Source organism: Corylus avellana, chromosome 5 (assembly GCF_965113065.1).
Source record: "Corylus avellana chromosome 5, dhCorAvel1.hap1.2, whole genome shotgun sequence".
In the NCBI taxonomy this organism is placed as follows: Eukaryota; Viridiplantae; Streptophyta; class Magnoliopsida; order Fagales; family Betulaceae; genus Corylus; species Corylus avellana.
The window spans coordinates 6290687-6307174 of NC_142494.1; the positions used below are offsets into that span (position 1 = coordinate 6290687).

The 16488-nt window shown below is 36.3% G+C and overlaps 3 protein-coding genes across 3 annotated transcripts; 2 read left to right on the plus strand and 1 right to left on the minus strand.

Moving 5' to 3' along the window:
• The first annotated feature begins 1454 nt into the window (after positions 1-1454).
• LOC132180571 (uncharacterized) lies at positions 1455-4790 on the plus strand. Its single transcript, XM_059593445.2, has 4 exons — positions 1455-1654; positions 2715-2785; positions 3069-3155; positions 4577-4790. The coding sequence occupies exons 1-4, from the start codon at positions 1534-1536 to the stop codon at positions 4598-4600; spliced, it is 303 nt and encodes a 100-aa protein (XP_059449428.1). The 5' UTR covers positions 1455-1533; the 3' UTR covers positions 4601-4790.
• LOC132180570 (uncharacterized) lies at positions 4627-7849 on the minus strand. The gene is made up of 2 exons (XM_059593444.2): positions 7409-7849; positions 4627-6424 (listed from the first exon to the last, which is right to left on the minus strand). Exons 1-2 carry the CDS (start codon positions 7616-7618, stop codon positions 5171-5173), a joined length of 1464 nt encoding a protein of 487 aa, XP_059449427.2. The 5' UTR covers positions 7619-7849; the 3' UTR covers positions 4627-5170.
• Positions 7850-10886: 3037 nt separating this feature from the next.
• LOC132180572 (formiminotransferase cyclodeaminase-like protein) lies at positions 10887-15230 on the plus strand. The gene is made up of 3 exons (XM_059593447.2): positions 10887-11140; positions 13739-14157; positions 14645-15230. Exons 2-3 carry the CDS (start codon positions 13767-13769, stop codon positions 15166-15168), a joined length of 915 nt encoding a protein of 304 aa, XP_059449430.2. The 5' UTR covers positions 10887-11140; positions 13739-13766; the 3' UTR covers positions 15169-15230.
• The last annotated feature ends 1258 nt before the right edge of the window (positions 15231-16488 follow it).

Below are 16488 nucleotides of genomic sequence, written 5' to 3' on the forward strand. Positions count from 1 at the left end.
CCCTTGGGCACAAGGGGTTGGCTCGGCCACCCCCTTGGAGCCAAGCCACCCCCAATTTTTTTTCCTTTTTTTTTTTTTTTTTTTTTTTTAAAGTATGTGCCACATGTCAACATCTGATTGGTCCACGTGGAATTTCGTTAGGTCAACTAATGGTCAACTGACGGAGGGACTAACTTGGTCATTTATTAAAACCACATGGACCTCATGTGATAAAAAACAAACCCAAGGGGAGTAAAAATAAAGTTGTCAAATCCCAAAGGGGTATTAAGTATTTAACCCATTTATTTATTTTGCATATGGAGATGTGAGAGGAGAGATAATGTCTTCTTGTGATTATAATAAACCATGTGGATTGCTACAGTTGATTCAACCGTAGCAATCCTAATGTATAAGGAAGATATAGAGAATCTGCTTTAGATGAGTTTTTGTGATTTTTTTTAGATTTTCCCTATATGTATTAAAGGGAAGCAGTTTTAGGGTAACTGCTGGGAATGCTTTTAGAGCATCTCCAAGAGAATAGACAAATTTTTCATAATAGTCAGATTTGACTATTATTAACCTTTTTTCCTCTCCAGCAGAATAGCTATTTTGCAGTTTTTCCTTCTAGTATGAATAATGAATAGGCTAAATAGTGAATAGACTATTCACTATTCACTGTTATTAGCATATTCACTATTCACACTATAAACTTTGTTTATTATTATTTTTATCTTCATTTCTTCCTTTTACTCTCTCTTTCTCCTTCTCCTCCTCTTTCTTTCACACTCTTTCCCACATAAAATAATATTTAAATAAAATATGTATAGTATAATAGAGAATTTGTTGGAGTGTGTATGAAAAAATGAGTAGCTAAAGTAAAAAATTGTACTTTTTCAGTAGCTATTTTGCCTACTTCTACGGGAGATGCTCTTAGAGCACTTGCAGCAACTTCCCTTTAATTTTTCATAAGTTTATGGTACAAAACTACTTTTTGCTCCATATAAAAATATATTTCACAATAACTTCCATTACCTTTCCCTATACCATTAAAATATTATTTCTTTACAAAATACAAATTCTTTGCTACTTACCTTCACTTTTTTCACAAAATTTCAACACAATCCCTGATTAAAGACAAAATGATGAAAGAGGAGAGAAGAAAGAGAAATGTTTATATTAAAATAATGTATAGGGAACTAATTTTTTTTTTTTTTTTTTAAGAAATATAGGGAACTACTTTTGGTTTCATACACAGTACACATTGAGAAACACTGTATTACTCCTTAAGGGTCAATTAAATGTAAGGAATTTGATGTGAGTAGGTTTTTGTGATTTTTTTGAAATTTTTCTTAAATATAAGGAAGAAAATGGTATATAGGGCATCTGGCATCTGCTAGTAGTTCTCTTAATCGAAAATAACAAAACTAGACGACGTCGTTTATATTGAATCCTATATGCACTGCGATCTGCTTCTTTCTTGGTCTCTCCCCATTTCCATCGTAACCTTTCTCTCTCTCTCTCTCTCCCCAACGACCCTCGACGAAGCTCAGAGCCATGGCTACTCTAGCGGCGGCTGCAGCTCGTCAAGCCGCGACTCTAACCCGGCTCTCCTCTCCCAAAACATCGGCTCAAGCCGCCAATCTCATTCACCGGCGCGGCCTTGCCGGGGCTGCTGGTAAATCTCGATGCTTCATGCTTTGATTTCACTTGATTCTCGATCTCATTGAATGTAGATCATATTTTTCGCTTAGGCCCTGTTTGGTTGCTAAGAAATTTTAGGAAAGAAGGGAATGAAATTAGTGGAAGTGTAATTTAGGTTATTAGAGACTTGAAGAAATCAGCTTAATCCAGCTTGATGATGGAAGATTTATTGACTTTTTCTGTTCGCTGTGGTTGGTTGCTGAGAAAATTTAGGGAAGAAAGGAAAAGAGAAATTTTGGTCTTTACATGTGCGTGTAGATTAGGTCTTAATGAGTTGAATAACTCAGCTTAATTCATCTTGATATTGGAGATTTTGAGGTTTCTACTTTTTCTTCTCTGATTTTGAAAATCTGAGCAAAGCAAAATAAAACAAAATTTGCAGCTAATGTGATCGTGTTTATTTTGCCCCAAAAAATGGAAATTCTTAGTTTTGATTGCCTAGTTGGAGCATTAAATCTTTGAGATATGGTTCTACTTTATGGTGTATTTGTTGAAGCTCAATGTGGGTGTGGGTGGATAATTTTGGGAGTCACCAACATCCTATATTCTCACGTAGAGAAAAATGTGATTTTGTCAAGGCAAACTATAAGAAATGTAGACCATGAACCTGATTAATGCTGAGAGTTTATCAAAGGAAACCATGAAAGATCTGTGTAGTTTTACAATCTATTTGTTTTGATTTGTTTTCTTCTTCTAAGTTGCGTTTGTCAAATGTGAAATTTGGGATGCAGAAGCGGATTAGAAACGGAAATAATAAGATGTATGATTTTCTTATGGCAGAGATAGCTTTCCAGGTTTCTATTAAGCATATTCTTTGGCTAGGAATATTTTATTATTGTTTTTTCCTTTTCACATTAATAAATTCCAGATATTATATATGTTAAAACATGTATTACATCAATACTTTTATAATAGTTATTTAATCTTTTTGTTATGACAAATTGTGAATTAATGAAAATGTATTTCATACTGCAGTGTTTGCTATGCCACATTGACCCCTTTGCACTACTTATGTTTTGTTTGATTATTGGCAGATCACCATGGTCCGCCTAGAATTAATTTTTGGCAAGACCCAATGAGCCCATCTAAGTGGAAGGAAGAGCATGTGAGTCTTATTTTGTGATCAAAATTCAGATAACCACACACCCCCCCCCCCCCCCTCCCCCCCCCCCCCCCCCAAAAAAAAAAGAAAAAAAAAACCTCTACTCTCACTTTCTTCTCTTAGGAAGTGTTGATACTTTTTCTTTTCTAAGATCAAATTGATGTCATTGCGTTAAACCTTTTGTTTGTAGAAGTTCATTAGAGCTGTTTAGTGAGCCATTGAAGAAACATAAATTACTGGCCATATGCATGGGAAACTGTCTTGACTGAATGTTATGCTTTTGCAGTTTGTGATTGTCTCTCTGTCAGGATGGGGCCTACTGATCTTTGGGGGCTACAAATTCTTTACAGGGGGCAAGGGCAAGAAGGAAGAGGTTCTTCTATATGTTCTTTAACTCGAGTATCATCTTAATTCTTTTATTATGTTCTGCTCTAATCATGAGAAATTTGGAGCACTGTTATTGTGGTCATTAAAATGAGGGGTCTGTGCAGTGTTGTCTGTCGTTCCTTAAGTAATAAAATTATGTGATGCATGTTGCTCATAAGTCGTAACCTCAAGTCAGTTGGTCAGTTCCTTTGGAAATAACATTGTGGTTTTAGCATTTCTGGTATCATATAATATTTATTTATGCGTGTTAAAAAGGAAATTTAATGCAAAAAGTTTAGTTGGATCGCTCATGGAACACAGTCTCTTATACCTTCTAATGAAAAGATGAACTTTTTTGTGTAGCTTGCAAATAATAGTCAAGTGTAACTATTTTTCGGAGTTGTTCTATTACACTTCCTATGTTCTAGAGCTTTCTCCTCTTTATAAGAAAATGTTAATTTTACTTACGAAAAAAAGGAGAGATGGTGAGGCCATATATATGAGATCTTATTTGAGATGTTTTATAGCCACACACACAAATCAAATTTTACCTTTTTCCTTCTGATCAACCTAGACTTTTTTAGTTGGAGAGCTCATCTAGCCAATGCATTTGTGTTTAAAGTTGGAATATTTAGGGGCTACTTCATGTTAGCAGAGCATAGAACAAGGCATGTTGTAAAGTGAGAAAATAAAGAGGGACATCATATGAATAGTGAAAGAAGGAACCCTTTAATTTAGCTTTTTCCTTTTTATTGCATGACATTGTTTTATCTTGTGTACTTTTGAAAGTGGGATATGGCATGATTATTGGATTTCATGTAACAATTCTACCCAATATCAGATGAATTTGGACTATGTCATGCGTACTTTTTTAAAAAACTATTTTTGTAAATGCTCTGAACAAAAGGTAATCTTCGTATATAGAATTTAATCATGTTCGTTTCTGATCCAAATTATCTCCTTGGTGAAAGTGTGGTTTTGTATATGCCACATCTAGTGTAGTGTGTTTAAAGGAAATCAACAGAAAGAATACATCCAAATGGCTGTTAGAACACATATTTCCATAGTTTCTGGAGTGCTCAGTGCTCTCCTAGAGTTAGTCATAGATCAGGTTCAAGTAGATTTAGGTTGAGACTCTGAGAATAGAGCGCTTTATATCCTGAGCTTCCAAGTTAAAATGCAGCTCACTACTTCTTAAATTTGGTAGAGGTTTATTTTTGGACCATCCCTGTACCTTGAGCATCTAAAAAGGAAATGATACCTGGATAAATAGAAATCTGTATAGATTTGGTGAACTTTGTTGGAAAAGTTCCCTGGCTCAACGGCCAGCATGCCTTACTATTTTAGTATTTAGTTTTCTTATTTGCACATTGTTTTTGGTATTGTCTTGATATTAATTTTTCCTGACATGTTCCTGTTTGTTTACAGAAAGTGGCTGAAGCATCACACTGAGAATTGGAGCTTTTAACCACAGAATCTTCCTTGTAATAAGTTGTGGACTTGGATTCCGCATATTTTGGCGTATCATTTTATTAGTTGAGAAACAATTCTGTTGGCTAGTTATGATCAATCCGTGGTGAATGATCCTGTGATAAAAGTTGGAGGTTAATTGCTTTTGTTGGAAGACAACCAACCCTTTTCATTTTGTTGTCTGTTTTCTAGTTATTCCGTCATTTGATGCAGTGGCCTTCGATGTTCTTATAATGTGAAGCTGTCTTCTTCAGTCCAAATTCTTTTGATAGTGCTTCAGTCAGTCGATTATGGTTGGCCTGAACATAAACTGATAAATACCCCATTACAATACCTGCTTTCTTCTTAATAGTCTGCCTCCTAGGCTGTATGTGATCATTCTGTTAAACACGTAAGTGACTATGCAGACGATGGGAGCGACACGGTTCTAAACGGCGCTGTATTCGTGAAATTTTGGTTTATAATATTGTCTCCTATCTGAATTGCTCTCAGAGACACGCAGATACTTTTGACAGTTCTGTTACAAACAAAAGACTTGGACATGTTTATCAGCTAAAACTCAGACTCATCCGTTTCTTCTTTGTACTCTTCTTCCACATCTGACCTGGATTCCCCGATTAAATGATCATCATCATCAGCTGCTGCAACTTCCAAATCTTCAGCATCATTTTCTACTTCATCGACATTACTGCTGCTTCTCTGTTGTTGAATGTCACTGGCTACGTGCTCTTCTGGCTGTCTCACTTCCTCCAGTGTCTGCTCTCTAGCATCCATTCTCAGAAGCTGGACTTCTTCATTTACAGAAGTATGGGGATTTTTCAACAATGTTTCCTGTCCCTTCACCACCTGATTTGTTGCATCAGCCTTCACACCCATGTTTTTCGGATATTTGCCATCTGAAAGGCTGACAACTTTTCCTACTTCCATTGGGTTATTGACTCCCTCTCTTTTCAGTTTACCCACGTTAGAAGTTCTGCTCCTTAATCCAGCTTCATCATCTAGAAAAACTTGTCTACCTCTCTTTCTCACTTCTTCATTGTTTACAGAATTCCCATTTTTCTCCAGCCACCGATTCTTCGCGAGCATTCTCCATCTCTTTCCCTTCGTTTTACCCGCATGGCCATGCTTCCCTCTCATTCTAGAACTATCTGCCTCTTCTAACTTGACTCCACCCTTGTGAATTTCACGAGGATCCTGGCTGTCATGTTCTTGAGAATCTTCATTTTTATTTCCTTCACCCTCATCAATAGGCTCCTCAATAGCATGGCCTCCATTGTTAGCACCTTCATCATGCGATTCCTGAGGCTTCTGCATGCCATCTTCAAGTACTCTTGCTGTAGCCTCAGCCTCTCGGAAATCATTCAATTCAATTTTGCTTCTATCTTCGCTTCTTGTTAAATTTTCACCGCTGATTACAGCGGATTCATGCAGTTTCTCACCCTCTTCTGCACCCTTGGAGACCTGTGAATTCTCAGTTAAATTCACAGGTGGGCTTGTTGGGTCATCTGTACGATGCTTCAAATCCTCGATTTCGGCTTCCTTTTGCTTCAAGCTTTCCATTAGAGCCATCACTTGAGGATTTTCTTTTCCAGTATCAATCTCTTTCTCTCTTAGCATTTTAATTTCTTTCTGCTTCTCTTCGAGTGCAGACTCCACGGCTCTTTGTTCATCTTTTAGTGAATCAATAGTAGACTGCTTCTCCAGAATTCTTCTATCAAGCTCCATCTTTTGGGTTCTAAGCGAATACATCTTTGCTTTCATCTCTTCGTTCTTCCTTTTCATTTCCTTGGAGTGATCTCTTTCATTCTGCAGGCAAAAGGCCATTGAGATAAGTAATGATCAACTTTCAAGCCAACGGTTACCCTCTATCAAAAAAGTAATTGGGTTTTAAAAAGTGATTAAATTAATAGGAAAAATTACACTTTCTACCAAACTATTACACAATTTGCAATGTCTTCCAAAATTTTCAATTTTTACACTCTATTCTGCTTAACTACCAAATGGATTGCAATGTTCCCTTCCGTTAGGATTTATTATATCCCCATCAAATTTATAAAAATACAATTAAACTCTTGCTGAAAAAAAAAAAAAAAAATTAGCCTCTCCCACGATTGTGGGTTTTTTGTTTTGTTTTGTTTTTCTGATTTTTTGCTCTTTTTCGTTTATCTGATTTTTCTTTTTCTTTTTTCGTTTTTTTATGAATTTTTTTTGCTTTCTAAAATTTTTCTAGTTTTTCCTGATTTATTTTTTTATTTTTTTTATTTTTTATTATTTTTTTTATATAGAATATATTTTTATCATTATTTCCTTTCAGTTAGGATTTAAAAGAAAATCTTAACGAATGAAGGACATTGCAACTAGTAGTTAAGCAGTATATATTGCAAATTGAGTTTTTTTTTTTTTTTTAATTGAATGAGAAAATAGTTACAAGGAAATATCCTTCTCATTTTTGATCTGATTGAAAAAGAGAATAAAGAATCCTATGAGAATAGGAACTCCCTCACCTGGTGATGGGAGGGTAATCCATCCAACCCGGAACCTCTTTCAAGGGTGACAAAGGGGAGAGAGCCGCCTCCAAGGAGATAGCAATAGAATTACAATATCTAACATTTCTATATCGAGATAAACGAAAGGCACTAATTATGAATTTAAGTCTTAATTATTTAATTAGTTCCTCTAGATCTACCGAAAGAACTTCTGCCCCTTCAACTCACTCTGGCGTGGAAGGAGCATGACAAGTGGAAGCAATGCATGAGCGAGAGAGAGAGAGAGAGAGAGAGAGGAGTTGACCTGCAGGAGAAGCTGAAGAGACAAGAGCTGATGATCTTTCTCTTTGAGAAGAAGGCTGAAGATCCGCCTCTCTCTGAGCTTGTGGAGCACCATCACCCCAACCAACGCCGCCCCAAATGCAATAAGCAACATCAACGCGTATGGCCTTCCTCTATTCCCACCACCACCATTATTTCCCCCATTTCCCTTGTAATATCCCCCCATTGCCATCTCTTTCAATTCTCTCTCTATAACTGAAGAAACTTATAATTTCTTGAAGTCTTGGAAGAAAGGAAAGAAATGGGTCTCTCTCTATTTCCTCCAAAGAGGTTGCTTTGCTTATATTAGACCATATCTATTGGTTGCTTGTCATGTAAAAAGAGCCATGCAACTACTCTATTCTCTCTCTCTCTCTCTCTCTCTTTCTCTCTCTCATTGAAGAGCGGAGTTACCAAGGCTGAGGAAGCATGGGAACTGTGTCCAGGCGCTGATCTGGGAACCATTGGCATTTTTATAGACCTTTCCCACCTTCTCATGCCACTTGGGTTTACTGTAATGCCCTTTTGTTTTATTGAAAATTAACCATTTCAAATCTGTTGATATTGCGTGATTAGTACTTAACATTTTTTTTTTTTTTTAAGTAATTGATATGAGAAATCATTTTAAACACATTATGTCAGTATGTGTGAAATGGGTGTATAGAATAACATTATTATTATTTTTTTTTTTAAATTGGGTCGAATGAAATTTTTTAATTCAGTTTACTTATAAAACGTATTTTAGCCTCCAAAATAATTAATTTTTTGCCCAATTAGCAACCAGTAAAAGCCCAATAAAAAGCTCACAAAAGCCCAAACCGATTTAACCGACCGGTTAACCGATTACTGATATGACCGATAATTTTCGGTTAACATTTCTCATCGGTCAGTAATCGGTTAGGATTTGATTAACCGATAGCTTATCGGTTAACTGACCAATAAGCCCATTAACGGGTCCGAACTGACCGATACCAGCCCTATTTTTCATGAATATGACCTTGAGGAATTGTTTGTACCCATAAGAATTCGAAATTTAGATTTATGGAGATGCTCGAGATTAAAATAATAATAATAATAAATTATTTAATTCCCTTAAAAGTATTTTAAGCCCAAGTAGCCATCTTTCAAAAGCAACACTAGCCTCCTTCATGTGAGAAACTTGTTGGCTTAGATCCAGAAGAAAGGTGTGTGAGAAAACTGTTGACAGAAAGGAACTTGCATCCCACGATATCTTTATCTCCCATGCGACTACAGCAAGTTAATGCGTTTGCAAGCAGCCCAAATTGCTTCATACTTCTGCTTATGAAGATTACAATTTCTTTTTTCCTCTCTCAAAAACATATACTTCTGCTTATGAGGTGTTTTTTGAGATAGTCTTCCTTTCTTGGGGATTTTGGAGACGGACCCTAGATGTTGTTTCTTGATTTTTTGCCCTGTAATGGGAACATAGTTGTGTAAGAGTTGTATAATGTGCAAGAATCTCGAGATTTTATGACTCTTTAGTCTGTGTGGAACCTTAGTCATCTATTTATGTATCAGTTGCCTCTCATTCCTACGCCCTTCTTAATCCACCTGGTCAGGCATTGAGAATCTATTCAGCCGGCCGAGGTAGTCATCAGACATCTATAGTTTTTCATTATGTGTCTTTGGGTATTTTGTTTTGGCTAGGTTTCTAGGGAATTTGTAAGTATAGGTGTATCTTGGTCAGGTATTCCCCAAGTGTTGACACCAGTAGGATTTTTTCTTCAAAGACCTTTTTAAGTGTTTGGCATTTTATGAATTCCTATTGGGTTTTTTTTTTTTTGTACTGAAGTCTTTGTGCCTTAATCCAAGAGTAAGACTTCTTGCAAGTGTTGTGCTATTCTTACCCAGACAGTGAGTTCTAAGCAGAGCTTATGAAAAATTATAAGGAATGGTTTCCATTATTTTCAAGTTTAAAGATAAGAGGAATGCTACACTATTTTCAGATTTTAAGTTTAAAATTTGATCCTCAAATGACGAATCACAATTTTATAAAATGGTGACACATTTTCTAAAATAAAAAATTATATATAATTGTAACACATCATTTAGGGAGCAAATTTAGAAAACAAAAAAAGAAAAAAAAAAGTATAGCATTTTTCTTAAAATAAATCAAGTAAAAAGAGAAGAGCCCTCATGGCCCTTATCTCATGATATTTTTGTCCTCTGCCCTTTAGCATGTAGGGTCCGTTTGGCAAATCCCTTCCCTTTTTGTTACTGTTTACGTCACTTTTTTCCAAAAACACAACATCAAAATATTGTCACTTTTTATTACTATTCAAATAAAAAAAATCACTACAAAACGAATGTTGGGAGTTGAATTTAAGATGAGTAATATGAGACTTTTTTTGCAAACAACTCTTTTAAGAGCACTAGTAACAGACACTCTATAACCCATTATCTTCCCTAAATATAGGAAAAATCTCAACAAACAAAAAAAAAAACACAAAAACCACAAAAAGTCACATGTATCTTTTAAGAGCACTAGTAACAGACACCCTATAACCCATTCTTTTCCCTGAATATAGGAAAAATCTCAAAAAAAACAAAAAACAAAAAGTCACATGTAGGAGCTTCCCTATTGCTTCCCTAAACATTGGGAATGCTACATTGCTACCCAATGTGTAGGGAACCAAAAGATCTTCTCTATATATTATTTTAATATAAATATTTCTTTTTCCTCTCTTATCTTTCATCTTTTTATCTTTTATTGCGTATTGGGGATTATGTTGAAATTTTGTAAAAAATTAGAGACAATATATAAAACTTGTATTTTGTAAAGAAATAATATTTTAATGATATAAGGAAAAATAAAGAAAGCTATATATTGTGAAGTATATTTGGATAAAGAAGCAAAATATACTTTCATTCCCTTAAAAACTTAAAAGAAAATTAAAGAGAAGCCCATGCTGGTGCAATAAGAAAAAAGGATTTGTCAAACGACCTCTATCTGGGGCTGAGCAAATTACCGACTAACCGACTTTTGACCGATTTTGACCGACACCGACCATTACCGACCAGATGGCGGACGGTAGGCGGCATGATTTCTTTTATTCCGATTTTTTTGGTCCGGTAAGCGTAAGAGGTTTTTTAACTGAACCGACTTTACCGACAAATTTGCCACTTTTGCACACACCGACATTACTAACACCGACTTTATCGACCGCTATTCTATTCGAAATGCGAAATAAAATAAAATTTGGCGGAATAAGTCGATGAAATAACCGACTTTACCGACATTGTCAGTTCGAAAGGCGAAAATAAAATTTTTCTACCGAAACCGTCGTTACCGACCTAAACTCAGCCCTTCTATCCTCATCCTCTTGGGATTAGTAGCTTCATCTGGCCCTTTTTAGCTGCAGTCATTCGTTTGGGAGGTCAGCAGGTTTTTAATCCTTTTTATGCCCCACAAAAATTTAACCGCATCTGTGGGGTCGACGGTCGTTTTCACTGCCACATGGAAGCTGAATCCCCTCCCAGTAACGTCCCCAATCTCTCAAACTTGCAGCAGCCCACACGTTTACCACCACTTGGCAGGTACCCACTTCTCTCTTTATCTGTTTCGGATCCCGTTGCTTCTCTGTCTCTGCACTCAAGTCCATTGTTACTGGTACACCTGCAGAATTGCTTGTTGCCTCTGTTTCTTGAAGACCATGGGAAAGTGTTCTGCGGGGGATGGAGCAAATTTGGTCAGGTATAATATATTGCCTGGACTCTTATCGACTTTTGAATCATTGCATTGACAAAATTTCATCTTTTGTATTTGGTATCGTATGAAACGAATATCACTTAAAGGACAAACTTATGCGACGGAATGTAATTGTGGGTTGTCTAGCATGCCATAAAATAGGTACTATTTTGAAGTTTCACCGGCCTGTCGTCTTGGGGATGTTCATACAAAAAGGGTACACATTTGGCCTAATCTTTGGAATTTTGGGGGTTTAGAAATGGAGTTTACCAAATGGAGGTTTAAAATTTATTCTCTATATTTTGGATATTTGGGTTCTTATTCTAATGACTATTATTATTATTATTATTATTATTTTTTTTTTTTTTTCTTTCTTTTCATGCTGTTGCTTCAAAGAGTATTGCAGTTCTTGTGTATGATTCTACCAGTTAGAATTTGCTTGCTTGTTTTTATGGTGTAGTGGTAACTTTTTTAAGTGAAGCAATGAAACGTCCTGTTATATGTTTAATGGGAATCTGGATAGATATATTGTGAATTTGTGATTGGCATAGTGGATCTTTGTCACCAATAATGGAGCCATGTTTTGTAAGTTTTTAGAAATAAAAAAAAAGTATGAGGAAATTTATTTGGGTTATTGCGGTATTGAGTTCGTCATTGATTTGCACTATATATCTTTTTGCAGAAACCTCATTTACCCCCTCAATCCACCACTCTTGTTGCAATGTTCTTCGATCTTTCAGTTTGGTTAATGTACCCTAATCTACTATTGCGGTTGCAATGTCCCCCTTTTGCGATACAAAATGAAAAAAAAAAAAAAAAAAAAAAAAAAAAAAATCCAGAAGAAAAAAAAAAATGAAACACTTCGATCTATTTTGAATGTTGTGCTTTTTTTCTGAATTATTTGCCTTTTTTTTATGCATGGTATTTTTGCCATCTTGGAAGCGAAATGAGGACATTGCAACCTCTATGGTAGATTTGTAAAGTACATGGACCAAATTGAAATATGGGGGGGGGGGGGGGGGGGGGGGGGGAGGGGGGGGAGGAAGGGGGCATTGCTGAAAATTCTGCTTGCACCCTAAGTTGTTATTAATCAAATTGACAAATAGAATAATGATTAACAAAGTTATCGACTTTAAAGCAAAACACCATAGATATCAATACCAAAATCAGAGCAAGCATAAAAGAAATCAACACTAAGATTTTGGTAAAAAAGTGGAAACTTTTTTAAAAACTCTTCAAAAGGAAAACTCTGAGGGCGAGCATACCGCAAAGGCATCCATTATAGAATACTTGTGTTATTGATTGTTCTTACTTACAAAAACCTTTGTAATTAGGAAGACCCAATTTGTAACCACAGCAAAAGACCAATTCACTTCCCACCATAGTGACTGCAGAACTTCCAGCCTTCTTCTACATGGATCACCTTCACAAACAAATGGTATCTGCTACAACCCAAAATCTAGTGGCTTAAGTTTTTTTTTTTTGTGGTTTGATTGATGAAAAACAAGGAGAGGGATCAAATCTATTTAGGCTTAAAAGTGTTTAGTTTTTCTTTCTAAGGTTTTCTGAATAGTAGTCTCTCTCTCTCTCTCTCTATGAAATCGTGTGGTCTCAGGCTTATATAGACTATGAGAAAACAAGGGTTTAATGATAAGGCTGGTTTAATAAAAACACTGCCAAAGACAACAACATTCAAACTTGAGTAAGTTTCATTCAAAAGTTAGCTAGGGTTTCAAAGATTATTGCATGCGGCCTTCGAACATTCTTTGAACATCGTTGTGGGTGAAAGGTTTTGCCATAATTATTGAATTATATGTTTGAACATTCTTCGAACATCACTACAAACGAACGGTTATGTGTGTCACTTGAAGTATTGATGTTCAAACTTTCTTCAAATGCAATTGCGAACGACCACGAGAACTTGAATTTTGGACTCCTTGATTCCCACGTTAGAACTTTCTTTGAACATCATTACAAATGAATCATTCTGTCTTGAATTTTGAAGTCTGTAGAGGTGCCACGTTCGAATATCCTTCGAACGTTGTTGCGAATAAAATGTTATGTCTTGCACTTTAATTCAGGTTTTCGAATACCAACTTAAAACCGACTCAACCACTAACCGTAGAATTACAACCAACCCAGTTTTGACACTGAATATGCCAACATAAATCCTAACAATTGTGAATTGGTTGGTAGATTAAGGGAGAAAAGTGTAGTTTCCCCTATTCCTTTTTTCGAGTAAGAAGGATGGGAAATTCAAAAAATTTGTTTGGTTCTCTTGCGTTTCCGAGAGCTTTTACAAGTTTAATGTCTCTGAGACATACTATTCTATCAGCAAACATGCTTTATATCAAAGGATAGATTAATTTTTCTGTAACCAACATCGAAGCTGGAATTTGCATTTGGTTTTACTTATGCAATAGTGAATCATTTTTATAGTTTAGACTGAGAACGTGCTTGACATTCTTACTTTTCTGCATATAAACCAACTATCTCATTAAACAAATGGCTTCCATGGTGGGGTTTATTGTCCAAGAGGAAGCCCCAACCCATAATTCCTTTGGTGATGTCATTCCGTCATCTCAAAACGATCTTTCTCTGCAGTTTGTGATGGGCAGTGAGGAGGAGAAATATGTTAAAATTGATGCTTGGTTGCTGCAAGGTATACATATCTGAAAGCCGGAACAGGGCTGCTCTGGAGGCAATAGAACAGGCTGCCAAGCTATTCCCAGAAGTTGCGATTATCAATAAGTTTGAAGATGAGGCTTACAATAGAGTTGGTTACACCCTTGTCTCCAAGTTGGCTCCAAAGCCCTCTTGCCACTCATATTCCTTGAGAAGTGCTGTGCTTTCCATGGTTAAGGCAGCTTTGGAGACAATTGACCTCGAGTTGCATTGTGGAAGTCATCCTCGGCTTGGAGTTGTTGACCACATATGCTTTCACCCCCTGGCATATGCTTCTTTGGACCAAACAGCTGGGATTGCAAAGTCGTTGGCAGCAGATATTGGCTCTAGTATGCAAGGTTTGTGCCATTCACCTTGAGACTGCATCAAACTGTAGGTAGTTGTCAACTATTGATTGATATTGTAAATGATGGTGAGTGTGACTTTGGTCTATCGCCTTTGAAGAGGATACTTCACTAGAATATAATTCTTCATTGTTCCATTCTTCTCTAGTTTGTTACTTTTGGTTACAAGGACAGCCACTTTTAATTAAACATTAATTCAAGGTGCTTAATCCAATAATCCAATTACTTGAGCTTTGCAACCCAAATTCTGGACAGTCCAAGTATTATTAGTAGCTGAGATTTGTTTACGGAATGCAAGATTGGTTTGTCTTATGCCATCTCTTCCCTCTAGAAATAGGCATTACAATGCAGGCTGTATAGCAATTTCCAAGGAATTAGGTTTCAGTACATATTTCTAGCCAGAGTATAAGTGTTTCTTTCTGCAGTACTCTATTATTTGGTTTCATTTTTCTTTGCTAATGACCATAAGCATTGGCTGCAGTCCCTACTTTTCTATATGGAGCTGCCCATGAGGAGGGGAGGACGCTTGATTCTATCAGAAGAGAGCTGGGTTATTTCAAGCCAAACTCTGGTGGAACTCAATGGAGTGGAGGCCCAAAATCAGAGTGCCTGCCACTGAAGCCAGACGAGGGTCCAGCTCAAATGAGTAAAGCAAAAGGTGTCGTAGTAATTGGAGCAACCCGGTGGGTTGATAACTACAACATCCCTGTCTTCTCTACCGATATCGCTGCTCTTCGTAGGCTTGCAAAGCGTTTAAGTGGGAGAGGAGGTGGGCTTCCTTCAGTACAAGCCATGGCACTAGCACATGATGATGTGACTGAGGTAGCTTGTAATTTGCTGGAACCAAGTAAAGTTGGAGGAGATATAGTTCAGCAAGAAGTTGAGAGGCTTTCGAGGGAAGAGGGTATGGCTGTGGGGAAGGGATATTTCACTGATCTATCACAGGAAGAAATAGTTGAAAGTTACTTAAAGTTGGATCCTTGTCTGCAAGAGAAAATGAAATAAGAAGGAAGCTCTTTTTTGAACTTTTATGAAAGGGTTTCTAATGAAAGGTGATTTTTTTTTTTTGTTGGATTAATTTTTATACTGATCATGTGAGTTCTGTAGTTGTCCATGTGCATAGCATTTCGTTGCTTTTACCAATCACTTGACCTTAAAAGTGGATAGTGCTGGCATTTACATTTAAAAGATTGCATAGAGTTATTATGTAATCTTGGTTCAACTAATTGTAGCTTCATGTTGAATCCCAGTACACACAGTCCCCATTGAAAGAAATTTTTGGCGCAGTGAAAAAAATTGATTCATTTGCCTGGTGATCATCTGCAGTTGCATATAGACTCCAAACAGAAAAATTTATTTACTTGACTCTGAAAATTGCCTGGCAAAAAGTTGGGGAAAGGGGTATTTAGGAAAGGTCTTTTTATCTTTTTACTGAGGAGTCCAGGTGTTTTCATCTCTATTCCTATATCCTATATTTTTACTTGTAGTTTCATTGTCCTTGACTGGTCCTCCAAGTGCCGTATAAAGAGTCAGAATATTCTGTACTGAAGCCTGCATCTCAAAGTTCCATGGGCCTGGAGAAGGATTTTACATCGTTGACATCTGTACTCGTAAAGTTTTGGTTTGGCAGGTGGGACTAATACTGTTGTTTTAGTCGTTTAGATACTTTTTTGGTCCTTTGGAAAAAAAGGTCTGTTGAGTCAACTCAGCTATACCCCTAGTCAATATCATATAGAAATGCTACACTCTCAAGTATACGCTACTTGACATATCAGTGATTTTCACCATTGGATCCAGATCCAAAATTCAATAGATCATCCAAAATTTATATCCAATGATGAAAATCACTGTCACATCAAAAAGTACATTTCAAAGTGTATATAGCATTTCTCATATTACATACATACGTAGATGAACAATAAATCCTGAATATATATATATATATATATATATATATATATATATAGCTTTGTTCTGTCAAATAATTATTTCTAGGATTGCTATATCGTTTTCTTATGTTCTGTCAAATGTATGTTGTTGTTCCTTTCTGATCCCCAAGTTGCCTCACCCCCAACAGGCCTCACACCAACAACTGAGTTGATGGAATAAATTATTCACCAAAAATATATATTTATTTACCCCTCAAACTTTCATCTCATTTGCACTTATTCTTAAATTATCATTCTTGACAAGTGATTCTTTCTTACTACCATTTTCTTGCTGTTGGCACATTTCGTTAACGTTTGAGTTAAAATAGATGAAAAATGTTGCATGTAACCCACACTAGACTTGGGGTGGTCGATCACCCCCCTCAATCCCCTAGTT